Source organism: Atractosteus spatula, chromosome 9 (genome assembly GCF_055471065.1).
Source record: "Atractosteus spatula isolate fAtrSpa1 chromosome 9, fAtrSpa1.hap1, whole genome shotgun sequence".
Classification (NCBI taxonomy): domain Eukaryota; kingdom Metazoa; phylum Chordata; class Actinopteri; order Semionotiformes; family Lepisosteidae; genus Atractosteus; species Atractosteus spatula.
The window spans coordinates 15,673,657-15,687,433 of NC_142714.1; the positions used below are offsets into that span (position 1 = coordinate 15,673,657).

General features: G+C 34.7%; 1 protein-coding gene across 2 annotated transcripts in view; it reads left to right on the forward strand.

The window, feature by feature from the left end:
• dpf3 (double PHD fingers 3) overlaps positions 1 to 13,777 on the forward strand; it is a 70,467-nt gene that overhangs the window by 46,910 nt on the left and 9,780 nt on the right. The window contains exon 9 of one of the 2 annotated variants that reach the window (XM_088925869.1): positions 4,279 to 4,873. The exons of the other annotated variant lie outside the window; for it this stretch is intronic. Within the exon in view, the coding sequence (XP_088781995.1) occupies positions 4,279 to 4,442 (164 nt within the window). The 3' untranslated portion in view covers positions 4,443 to 4,873. Of the gene's footprint in view, positions 1 to 4,278; positions 4,874 to 13,777 lie in introns of those variants that run through there. 2 annotated transcript variants of the gene reach the window in all.

Consider the following 13,777-nt stretch of genomic DNA (forward strand, 5'->3'; position numbering starts at 1 on the left):
TGTGATTTTAATTTCCCAGTCCTCTTATCAGTTACAGATTCCCCTATGATGCAAATACAGCAAAGCAGCTGTGCACCCCTGTCCTGCTCATTCAAGAGCTCCCTTCAGTTTTTTTTGTGTTATTTGCAGATGCATTTGTTAATGATTTATGGAGGGGTTACTTTCTGTAGTACCTTAGTTCTGATAGAATTATTGTACAATAAAAAGAATCAAAAGATTTTTTCTTTAAAATCAAGCAACATGATCAATCAAAAGAAAACAGTTAAGGAATGTGTCAGTAGAATCTATTTTGCAGGTGGACTGTATGTGATTATTACTTGAATTAAAAATGAGAGTATGGCAGTAGTAGGATAGGTGATTATAATAGAAAGAAAGTTAAGCCAAATAATCTAATACTACAGATGTTCACTGTTTTATTTAGGTACAACTACATGATTAAATGTAAATCTTTGATTTTATCTTATGTTTATATAAAGAAATCAACTTTAAAGTGACTAAAATAATATTTGATAAGCACATTGGTGTGTTTTTTTACTAGTCACATGGTTGCATTCTAAGAATCTTCCAATAAATTCTAATAAAGTACAAAGTCCCATCTGACTGGTACTTTTATTAAAATATTCACATTATATTTAACTAGTTCGGAGTGCATGCAGTAGGCTTTTAAACACCTATTAAGTGTATATTGAGCATATTTCTTCTTTTATTGTGTGTACTGCTTAGTACAATTGCACATAAACCATTCTGCTGCTCTGCAAAAGACATTAAAATACTTTACTAAAAACATACTTTACTCACCTCAGATAAATAGATGTGAAATAATTTACCATTTTAGCTTTTTTGAAAAGGCATATTTTGTCTATTGACAAAACTGCTTACCCTTTTGACATTGACACGCATTTCTGTATTTTGAAAATAGTTGAAAGTACTTAAGTATACTGTACATAGTCTGCAGTGATTCTTTTGATACGTCACACCTTCTGTCAGAAATCTGATAATTTCTTAAAAGGTCCCAGTGTATTAAGCTCAGTGATATAATTTGACTACTGTGTATATAAGAAAGGATATGTAAATATTATTCTTAAATATGTAAATTTATGTCTTAGCTTTTAATGAGAGAATTTAATGAGATTAATGAGATAATAATGTCTTCTGATAATCTAAGTACAAGGTGATACATGGAACATCAACTCTAAATGTGACAAAGACATTAAGCTGTGTGTTTGGAATAGTGCCGAGGTTTTTGAAGTCAGGTCTTCATATTCTATATGTCTAAATGATTAACTGCGAGATTTGATCCTCAATGTCTTTTTATTAGCTTATGTGTATAAATGATTCTCATAACCTGATTGCGAAATTTTAAAAATTATAAGGCAGGAATATGGACCTGGATTTCAGAACAGTGAATTTATACTTTCCAATCTACACTTAGTCAGAACTATGATTTATATGAAGTATTAGATGTTTGTTTTTAGTCTTCATGTTACTGCAGCATATCATATTAGCATTAGTCTCCTATTAGAATCAAAAGAGCTGTTTATTTAATATACTCATGTTTGTATTGATTTATAAACCAGTATCTGTCATGAAGAGTAATCAAATGCCTGATTTTTTTGCACTTTAAAGTAATGAAATTTCACCTACGTTAATTTTCTGTCAACATAATTATAGTGTCTGCAGTTATATTTTAATTTTAATTTTGTGAACCTATGTTTGCAGCCCTGCCATATTAAAACATGTGCCCCCTAACAGAGTGGAGCTATCGTTTACCCCAGAAATCTTTGCATCCATGGTAACAGTATTGGCCCTCTGCATGAGTGTGTGTATCTAGCCCTGCATGAAGCACAGGGCCGGGCTACCAGAAACTATTCTGTTTCTGGCTTCTTTCTGGTTTTTGTGCTTGTTATTGTGCTGCCTTTTTAATATGGCTGGGCTTAGCATAATATTTTTTTGCTGTTTCGGTCAGGTTGAAAAATTCCTTTAAACGAATCAAATTGTTTCCAGAGGTGATTGTAGTTCACTTTATTTTGTGTTGTGTTTGTGATCAAAGCTGGCAAACATAATTGATATATAACATATTGATGTCCAGTTATTTGAAGGTACTCCTGAATTGTTCTTGATTCTGTGGAGAAATATGTTATTCTGTAATATGAGGTTATTCTTCTACCCCTGTAGCAGACTTTCTCGATTTGGTGACATGACTATCTTTCTAGTATTTACTGTTCTTTGCTTTGCCAATTATGGAGTAAGGTGTTTTGTGGTTCCGTAGGGAGGAATGTATGTGCTAACATCAGTGTTTAACTTAATTTTAATGAACTTTTTCTTTCATTCATTACCACTGCAAGAGTTAAGCAATTATTTTAGATATGTCAAAACGCAGGAGTGAGACTGGTGGATTTGACTCAACAGCACTTCAGCCCTGTTTTCTCTAGATGTCAATGTAGCCACTTTATCCCTGAAATGGCTGTACTCCAGTACCGTGGAGAAAAAAAGAGATTCCAAACTGCACAATCATTGTAAAAAATAAATCCATAAGTACAGATGTTCAGAAGGTATTGCGTGGTATTAATATTATTATCTGGTAAGAGATGGAATGGTGGTGTGGCATCTAATACAGCAGCTTGGGATAGATTCCAGACTTGAGTGCCGTCTGTATGAAGTTTGCATGCTCTCCCATGGTCAGATTTTTTATTTATTTATTGGCATCTGTTTATTTTCTATTGTATACGTGTGTGTTTGGCCTGTGATGGATGGCACCTCATCCACTGTGTGTCATGCATTGAGCCTGTTGTACGCTGGGTTAGATTCCACCATACCATGCACTCTGTTGCGTTAATCTGAGTACAGTTCTGTTTTTTTGAGTACCATTGCAGATGTTTCCATTAAAACCCTGAGATATGCTGTATTTGTTATATACTGTATTATTTACATGCAGAGAGTGGTAGAACAGGACTTATTACTGGTGATTGTGAATGAATGGCAGGAATTCCATTCTCACTACATTATTGAAGATACTTTTCCATCCGTCTCTTTTTCTACACCTTTTCTTCCTCTTCTTCCTCCTCCTCATACCTTTTCACCGTTATTTTTATTACAATGTCTTTCTAGCTTTCACAGGTATAAGAAATTGAAAAACGTAGATACGTTTATATGAGTTTGATAAACTCATAAAATAGATCTAGAGCCAAACCTTCAGCAATTATTAATACTTTTCCCCAAAGTTTCGTCAATGGAATGAAGACACTAGTTTTTGGTTGTTAAATGTTTGACTCTTTTATGTGTTTATGAGGCTACCAATGTTTGTAGTTTATATTAACATTGCTTGAGTGTTGCACCCTGGCTGGTGACAGCAACGGCTGAAATGTTGTTGAACAGCTTAGTTTGTCATGGGCGTTGCCTGAATATCCTCTTGTGGTGTTGCCATTAAATGCAAGTGAAGGGTTCTGAGGTTTGAAGAATGCCCATCAGACTACAAGCATTTATCCTCTGGCATTTCGTTACCGTGAAGTGATCTAATGACCTGTACATTAGTAGAAATCTCTTTTAGATTTCTGCACCACTGTCTCATACTGTATGTCACCGCAGAGATGCCAGAAATAATCTAATCATGTGAGAACAGATCTGTGCCAATACTTATTGTCATGCAATAAGAAAATGTACTCTTATTTGTCACTCAGTGTTATGTGTATTTTTTATATTATCATTCCAATATATCAGAAACTGATTGATTGCAGTAACACTGCTACGGCTAAATTATTAAATTTTCATGAAATAGCTGGTTTATATTGTATGTATTGTAGCAGATTAATCCAGTACGTCTTTGAAGTTCTAAAGTATTTCAGTTTGTTTCAAATTTAATGTGATACATTCCTTAAAAGTTATTGAATTAGTCTAATCATTCATTTTAAGTACACGTTTATGAAAAAAATGTGTATAAATAAAACAAAAACAGATGATCTTGTAATTAGCAGACACTAAGTCAAGCCCAAGCTTTCATTATTAAAGCAAGGTAGTAGAGTTCATTTTCGGTATTGCAGAATCCCAAGAAATTCCTCTATTTGCGTTCAGCTTAGTACAAAACTATACGATTGTATGCCAGCCCCCAGTCTCACTCCCCTAGCCTCCTAATCCTTGTTGTCATCTGCTTCTTGCTGTTGCAACTCAATCCAGGACTGTTAAATGCACAGGCCTGTGAAAGCTTGGGCCTTGTTCACTGCTTTGTAGTTTTTGCTGTGTGTTCCTAAACTGCCGTGCTGATATATTCATCATACATGTCAGCTGAACGTGGTCGAGGGAGAGACGAGAGGAAGATGGCCTGTGGGGCAGAGGAATTGTTTGGCGCCACGTCAGAAAGCGACACGTCCACATTTCACGGCTTCGACGAGGACGAGTTCGATGAGCCTCTGTCGCACGGCGGCGTGGTCTCTCCCAGGTGCAGATAAAAATGAACTGAACAAACGAAAAACAAAAACCTCTGAAAAACAAAACTGCTGCTTCTTTATTATTTTGGGTTTTTTTTTTAGTGGAAAGCACAACTGATCACTTCTGAAGAGAGAGCAAGTGTTATTTTTTGTTTATTTTTAGAGGACGATTTATGCTTTTTAATAAGTTAGGGATATTGTTTTTTTGAAAGAAACTTTTAAAGCAATGAGCAACTGACAACCTCTGCTAAATGGCTTGTTGTCTGTCTAACGCAGAAGAACCTTTATTCTGGAATTTTCCTTGGAGAGGAGATATTTAAAAAAAATCAAACTTTGAAATATGGATTTAATTGTACAGTGTGGTGTGGTACAGATTTGCCAGCCTAATCGGAATTTAATAACAATAATAGAAGACTGCATCAGAAAACCCGATGTGTAAAAAAAAAAAGAAACTATCCATTGGCTTTCTGTCTGTTGCTGGATAGGAAGGGCAGAAAAAGATTAATTGAACCCCTCATTGGCATTGCACAGCATCATTGAAGAAGGGAATGGGACACTGGATTAAAACAGTCTGAAAATGAAGGAATAGCACAAGACCAACGTCTTTACGCCTGGTGAATCAGTGGCTTCACATCACCATGAAGGGACTCAAAGGCTACACCTGGGCCTGGAAGTAAGAGTAAGGAAGGCACAAGAGTGGACAGACTCACACTGGGGCATGGAGGACAGAGCTGACAGGTAAGAGCCAGTCGGCATTTATGTCTCACTTTCACTTATTTTAAGATGCATTCCATAGAATGTTTAAGGGGAGTTCAATTACTCCTCTCTACTTTCATAAGATAGCTTGATCAGAAAGCCATCTAACGATCAAATGTAAAATCATTTCATAGGGCAGAGGATCTGTGCTCTAGAGCCCTTAAAATATTAACACACCATGATCTTTTACATGGTGTCTGGAACAGGAACATTCATGATTCATTCGTGATTAGTGCTGGTCCACAGCTGCTTCCTTGACTAGTTGCTCTCTTTGGGGGGACATGTAAAATTCCCAAACTTTTCAATAAAAAGGTAAGTAGGAGAAAAACCATGAGAGGTATCAATTGTACATTTCTTAAGACGTCAGTTTTTCTGTTATTATAATAAATCAAATCAAACTGAATCATAAAAATTCAGTTAAAACTGAAAGCAACTAGAAAAAAAATAGTTCCAACCCACTTTACAAGGACAGTAAATATATGCATACGATTATATTTATAGAAATTGAAGGAATTAGTAAAACTCTGTTCTGACATTTCTAAAAAGGTCTTGGTAATGAATTGCAACATTTTGTCCCAAAGAACTGAAATCATTTAAGAAATTATGACTAACATTGATTCAATTCTGTGGCATACTCTTCATTTCACTGCCACATTGACTGTAGTAGTTCAGGCCATGACACTTCTGTTTGATTCACAGATTAATCTTCACTGTTACAATCCTCACTGTACCTGTGAACAGACAACATTGTCTCTCTCTAAAGTAGCATAATCTATAAAATGCATTCCTTTAGTTCAGGAGAGCTGTGCTTTGACCAGGAACATGTGTATGCTTAACCATCCAATTGTGTGTGGTAGTTATTCTCCTTAAGAAATAATGCTAAGTAAACACATTCTCCTCCCTCTCCCCATTATTTGTCTCTTCTTCACCCTGAAGCCATCTTAAGACATACAATGTATTGCCTGATTCCTAAAAATTTGAATATTTGTGCTACATTTAATGGTTAACAAACAGCAAGAACAACCTGATTACCTCTTTATAGCCATAGGGACTTCAGTGACAACATTTAGAAAATAAGGTTGCAAAAATAGAAATTTGGATGGTATGGGGGATTTTCAGTGAACAATTTGACATGAATAAGAGGAGGTCATCCTGTTTGGTAGATAGCAGTTAATTGACTCAAGGATCTCATCCAGCTTTTTCTTAAAAGAAGCCAGGTTATTTGCTTCAACAACATGGCTGGGTAACTCCTACTTTGAGTAAAGAGGAGAGTTTTGTGCATTGTGTGCTTATCACTTTATCACTAGACATACTGCTGGTCCTGCAGTAATGTTTTCTTATTGTATTTCTAATTACACATTTCTGTTGTTTTTTGGCCAATCAAACCACAACGGGAAACTAGAAAGCTAACTAAGCTAAATAAAACTTCATTCTTCATCAGAAAACCTCTTATTCCTAGCGGGGGTTACATCCATCTGATGTCTATTCTGGAAGGACTGGGCACAAGGTGCATCCTGGATGGGACATCAGTCCATCTCAGTTAATCAGTTTTTTTTAAAAATACAAGAATAAAGTGCTGCCCCTTAGTCACAGCTTACGGTGTATTTTTTGGGCTATCCAATTCAACCTAATGTAGTGTTTCATAAAATATTTAATTAAGGATAGCATTCACAGCTTTTTCACACTTTTCCACAGTATTTCCATGGAATTACTGCAGTTTTCTGCAGTCTCACTTTGCCTTACCACACTGGACATTGGGAATGGACCAGAACTCATGTGAGATTTTGCAGTGATATCTTTTTAATCTTTGGAATTTAACAACAGAGGGTTTGAAACTTAAACATTCTCTCAGACATTTTGTGGTATGTTAAAGTGTGTAGTGCTTCCAAGTTAAAAAATGAAAGACACTTTTCAGTTAAGACTCATCCTCCATTGAAAGCATAATCCATCTGTTCATTTTGCATGAGGTCTTAAATTCACTTGTTTCTTGTTTTTACAATCCCCCCCAAAAAACACACAAATTTTAAAAGAAGAATGTACAAAGCAGAGTATTTAGTTTTTTTCTTAAGATCTGAGTGTGAAATGTATCGTTCATTTTGGTAGCAGCATTGTGATAGTGTCCATCAAGTTCCTAGTTTCACTATCTTAACACTACTTTGTATGTTTACATGTTCATGAGCTGTTTGAGAAACTGACATTCTAATCACATTTTACATTATTAGTGGCAGTTTCTCAATTAGTTTCAGTTTACAGAATCATAAAGCAATGAGTAGCCTTTTGGAAAGTGTGCAAAGTACTGTGAATCTTAAAAATGATATATGTTAGGTCATGCTGTGGGATTTTCTTGTACTTTATTACTTTATATTATGATGTAGCACTGATTTGTTTTATGCTGCTCCTGTATTAAAGGCAGGTTCTGTTTTTTGCCTGACTTGATGATCGGCAGTTGGCATGTCGAAAATAATATTATTTATAGCAATATCTTTAAAGTTTTCTTTATGGATATCTAAAAATCCCTGTGCCTTCCATTTATCCCAAATTGCACTCCAAAAAAAGAAGATCTGATAGAAATGACTATGTGGTTTCTTAGATCTGTTTTTCCTTTTAAATCATATAGATTGCTTTGAAAAGTAGCTGGGGACCTTCAGAAGGGTATATTCGGATTAATCATAATTAAAAGCATGTCATTTTATCTGTCCCCGAAGGCAGATGATGATAATTTACATGAATTGCATTACTGAATACAGTGGTCTATGAAGAGAAAGCACTGTAATGTGATATAACATGGATCTTGAAAGTTGCTGAAATATACAACAAAGCCTCTGGGTTAAAGCTCTTACAAATGATTTGAAATGGTGTTTTGATTATGACTTGTTATTGCTTATTCTTGCTGTTACCCATCCAACGAAAAGTCATCCCCATTCCCTCTCTAGGAACAGAACAGATCCGGGCTCCAGGCACCTAGCCACCAGACGCAGGGGCATAGCCATTCCCCAACACCTTCTCTGTGGACCTGTGGACCAGACCCTCAGGAGCTACCAGACAGACTATGAACACCCCCCTTTGCCAGACAGAACAGAAGCCCTTTGGAAGGTTCCAAGCATGTGCAATACAGTTGTAGAAACCATCGTGTTTTCAGAAGGAAAAGAAAATCCCAGTTGAACTGGGAGTCAGAATTTGAAAATAATAGTAATAATAAATAATATTAATTTAAAGTTTTAGGCTTTTTATTTTTATGAACTGTGCTACAGCCATAGCACCTGTAGCTTGATTTTAAGCCTCTGATTTTTTGTTTGCTAATTTGGTGGCATAACTTTTATTGTAAGTACTTTTCTTAAGTAAAAGAGTAATAAAAAACTTTGTAATGATTTTGAAGGACTGTTAATCACGATAGATGTGTAAAGGATCAGTGTATAACTGCACTTCTCTGTTATTTCATTGTTACTGTACATATCCTGTCACTAACCTCCCAAGATAAGATGACAGTCGCTATTCCATTACTTGTGTTATTTGAAAAACCTTACTGTAACATGGCATTGTGCTTTTAGAAATCTAATCATAAACAGTTTTATGATAAGGAATTGACTGGGTGCAGATGCATTGAAAATATAAAATGTGGTATAATATTGTTAGAAATCAACATAATTCCTTGCACTGACTTAATTTACTAATCATTTTATCAACTAAAAAAGAGACTTCTGGACAACTTACCTTGGGAGAGTGATGTATATTCTGATTGATATCCTTGGTCTCCTTGTTGAGCAACTCTTAGGTTAAAAGTCTGAAAAGACTTTAAAAGCCTGACAAAACGTGTATTAAGGAAGCAAAATTGCATGGTCCAATACAGAAAATTGTCTATAAGAACAAGTGAAGTTTGGAAGCATATTAAAAAAGACAAATATGTGTAGAAGGTCTTGATTCTCACCATTTTCATCACTGTGCGAATAATTACTGTAACTTCTGTGTTTTGAGAAGCTGTTTCAGGAAGCTGTTTGTACTGTAGTAACATAACAAAACATATTACAAACAGAAACGGCACCAAGGGATTATGGAGAACATGAATACAAAGATACACCACCAGTAACAAATGGAAAAAAAGTGTACACACTGTTCTCCAATAGGTTCCCCAGAGTGACAGAAAATTATATCCCCAAAGAGTTGACACCACCTTTTATCTTTAGTGTGATGCGTCCACGCAGAGACAGAAGAAAGAGAAGACCCCACTGGCAAGGTGAAAGACAAAATCGACAGGTTGCTGTTAGCTGTAATTAGTGCTGATGCTTCAAAAAGATCCCCGCTCCACACATGTACTTTTATTTAATCAGAAACCTTTAAACCCTGTGAAGTCCATGCCTGAACGTCACTGTCTTACTCTGTCCTCTAGCTAGAGGTCAATTCTTATTGAGTCCTTACCACCAATCTGACCTAAGCAACATCATTAAGGATCTCCTTCCAGTGTTTGTCTCTAACTTCACATCAACAGACATTTCTATGGCTTTGCCGGAAACTGCTCTTTCTTCTTTTAGCACACTTGTGAAAATGCATAAGCATTGGGCCTTTACACATGGAAGACAGCCTCTGGGAACCTTCTGGAAATATTTAACTTGTTTCCTAAAAGGACTGTAAAATCATAGCTCCTATTTCCATCTTCACAGAACAGAAAAATAAAAGAGAATTGCCTATATGGAAAATAAAAAAAGCCACGGTGTGATACTCTGTGATATGATTTTGTTCATTGCAAAGCTTGTATTGTTCAAATGTGTCAACTCCCTTTAAAAACAGCATGGAGAAGAACAGCTTATCGAGGTTGTCACCAGACTACCTTATGATCTTTAAAACAATTATAAATCAATTATGTTTTACAAACCTCAATTGGGTTGTCCCTTTTTTCTCCCATTGGAAAAAAATGGAAGTGAAGTTCCAGCTGGTATCGGGCTTTTTTATTCAGGAGTACTACTGAAAGGCCAAAATAACTGATAAAATGTCTTCCAATAAACAATGGCATACAGGTTCAAAACATCGTTTTAGTTAATTGTTTTTTTAAAGCTCTCTTATAAATGTTTTAATCATGGTCTGTAGTGCAAGAGTTCCAACCACTTTCTTTCCAACCACTAGCTTTTTCTATCAAGAAACACCAACTTGTATTCTGACCGTGAATTCTTATTTGTTCACTTTACAGTTCAGGTGACACAATGTTGAAATTGTACATGGTGCGATGTAGTCAAACACTGAGCCATTATTTTACATTTGTCAATGTATAATGTGTTGCACCTTCACGTAACTTAAAAGGAACTTTATAGTCACAGATCTATAAAGTCATATTCACTTTCAGTGTTGTAAAATTGAGAAAAAGTCTTCTTAAATTGCAATATCTGAAATTGTGCACCTACCATAACTTTGTATATAATTGTTTTGTATAGTTAAGCTTTCATTGTACTCTGCTGTCATTTGAGCTTTGTTCCAAGTCTTTCACTTCTGTAGGCAAATCTTCACTCAATTATAATTTTCCTAAAAATGTGAAGTTCAAGAACTGTTGAATTCCCAAATGCTGGGAAGTGTCATTTCTTTATTTACAGCATAATTCATCTGTCAGTTCAGAATTCTTCACTGTTTTGTTTCATGAAAATCACAGAGCCCCAGTTAATTTTGAGCTTGTTCATATTGTGGTTGACGTGAGGAATTATCGTACTTTGAATAGGAAAAAAATTATTTCAAATATTAAAAAATATTGTTTTCATATTTTTAGTAAAATTGTGAGATTCATTATTGGATTCATTATCTATGAACCTTAATTGTGTTTTGTTAGATTTAAGTAAAAAATATTCTATAAATGGACACACATCATAATTTATATAAATACCCTAATAAACCTACCTAACCTAAGTAAAATCAGTATTGATCTAAAGTACTTTTAGGGGTTCTTGTCTCATAGTGGGTGTGGTTTGACGTTGACTGCTTAGAACAAATTAGATTTCTGTGCTACAAGCTTGTCAACCGTAGCATAATAGGAGATAATCAAGACTTTTGATTTTCTGTCTTCCCCTGAAACTCCATGTTCAAGATAGTGAATCGCTTTGTATACTGTTTTCTTCCTCTAATGTTTTTTCTGCTTGAAGAAATGGAATTCGGTTGGTCCAATCAAGGGCTTTTAATCAAAGCTAATTAAAATGGTGTAACAGTTCATTAACCTAAATAGTCAAATGTCTCCCTTAAAATACTGTACTACAGATTTTACCTAGTAATTGGACAATAGCTAACATGCAGAAGTATATATATATGCATTCCATTAAGAACATATAGAACATTTATGGTATCTGTAGAAAGATGTAAAATACTTATAGATTGCATTAATCCTAATAATTCTATTTTCCAATACTTGATTAAATGAAATTTCTAATGGTAACTAATGGAAGCAGACAAAGACTTTGGACCTGATGTTCCTTGTGGTCAAATTCTTCCACCTTATTTCTATATTTTATTATAGAGTGTGCAACTTGCCCACAGGGAAAATAGGGACCATTGAGAATAACCCTCTAAAATAGTTATGACAGAGAAAAGCTAGTGAGCCGCATTTTTCAGGGGTCTTCAGTTTCTTGGGATTTGACTCACTCAGGTTCTGATTTTTAAAAGTGGCACATTTCAATCCCAGAGCTGTGCTCAGAGCCTGTGAAACTGTCAATTTGATCTGTACACCTCAGTCCCTGAAGGCACAAGTTTAAAGAACCAGGGATACCAGGGGGCTGTTAAACTGGTTCCTACATGTTATGCATCTGACAGATTTGGTTTTAAATCTCTTGGTAGCACTGCACTGGCCTTGTAGAATTTTTTTTTTGTATTCTATTACTATCACATATAAGGGTTTATTATACTCCTTTTTAAGAGGAGGAGTACTCATATATTTTAAGATTTCTGTTGAAATTGACTGATTTCACAAGAAACATATTGCATATACTGTATGTAAAATACTTACAAGGCCCATATTAAGTACATTAAATGGTAAAAGACTTTTGCTGTTCTTAATGTGTTTTCTACAACACTCTCTGTTAATATTACTACCTTTCCTTTACATACATTTGAAAGCCACTTGAGCAACATTGGGATCTTATGTAGATCATATTTAATACTGATGTCTTTTAGTGTTAAGCATGTGAGCAGATCTCTTTGACAGCTGTCATTAAATCCACCTTTGCTCTGTGTTAGCCTATATTGGTGATTCCTTTCCTTTTCTGTATTTTTTTAGTTCAACTAATTTGGAATTCTGTTCTTCTGTAGACATGTATATATATATATTTCTATACACTGTCTATAGCTGAAACTCAAAATAGTCCTAAGATTTTACAGTGTTGTTCATTTCCATCGTAAGAATCACGTCTGTTGTCATGCTGCAGTGATATTGTTAGGGATTGTCATCATGGCTTTCTGAAAATCAGGTCTTGTTTAACAGATTATTTTAACTTCTTCAGTATGCAAGTAAATGGATTTTGTATTTATGGTATTGCTTATATCAGGATTTTTGTGTCAGAGTTACTCTTAAATCAACAGCAGTTAATGGCACTTCTTGCAGACCTAGGTAAAATATTTGAAAATAATTTACAGTGAGCTTCATTGCTTGTATAAATAGGAGAAACAAGCCTATAAAGTTTCACAGTCTACAAAGTTTACAAAGTTACTTTGTTATTTCTAATATACAGTATACAGAGAGGCATTAAATACACAACAAATGTCATTGGTTCTAATACTCATTTGTTGTATTTTTAATACTTACCAGTGTATGCAATTGAAGCAATTGATCTGGGTAACATTTTATGAAGGATTTTAAGAAATATAATTAATTTATGGCCTAAAATATTTAATTTGAGTGAATACTTGTGCTTATTAATTATGCCAGGTCTTTTGTAGTAGAGCAAGATCATAAGAGCTAGTGTTGTACTCATTTATTATCGAATTTAAACAGTGATGTCTCAAATATAACAGATTTATTTCCCGATTTCTTCAGATTTTTCATAATCTTGTTTTTTTTTTGCTTTTGGGAACAGATCCCATATTTGTGTTCACGTATCAAATGTGTGTGCTACTGTTGTGTTTTTAGTTTAATAATATTTACTTAAAAGAATAAAGTATATTAATTCTTATTCATTTTGGGTAATTACATTGTTGATTTTTAAACTGAGGTTTAAAGACTGTATTAAAGAAGACAACTGAAAGAAATTTATAATGCTTCATCTTATATATAGTCTGAGTAAAATATAGAATGATAATAAATTGTAAAGATCAGGTGTTCCTGGGTTTGAACTTTCTGAAAACTAGTGACCAGCAAAATGTGAATACATTGTACCAGATCTTTCCCTGGCTGGGGTGACACCTAGCCTCATAGCCACTGGAATCTCATAATCAAGTCAGGCTTTCTAACTTTGTTCTAAACCATACAAAACAGAACTTATTGTAATTCAGTGTGAATACCCTGCAGCACAAGTTTTGCTGTTCTTTACTGTCAGTAACATTCTTAGAAAAAGTATCACTGTTTTCCTGTGTGAAACATTTATGTGGCTAAAATGAGAGCACAAAATATGTTTATAGATAGCTTACATTTGTCTCTGGCA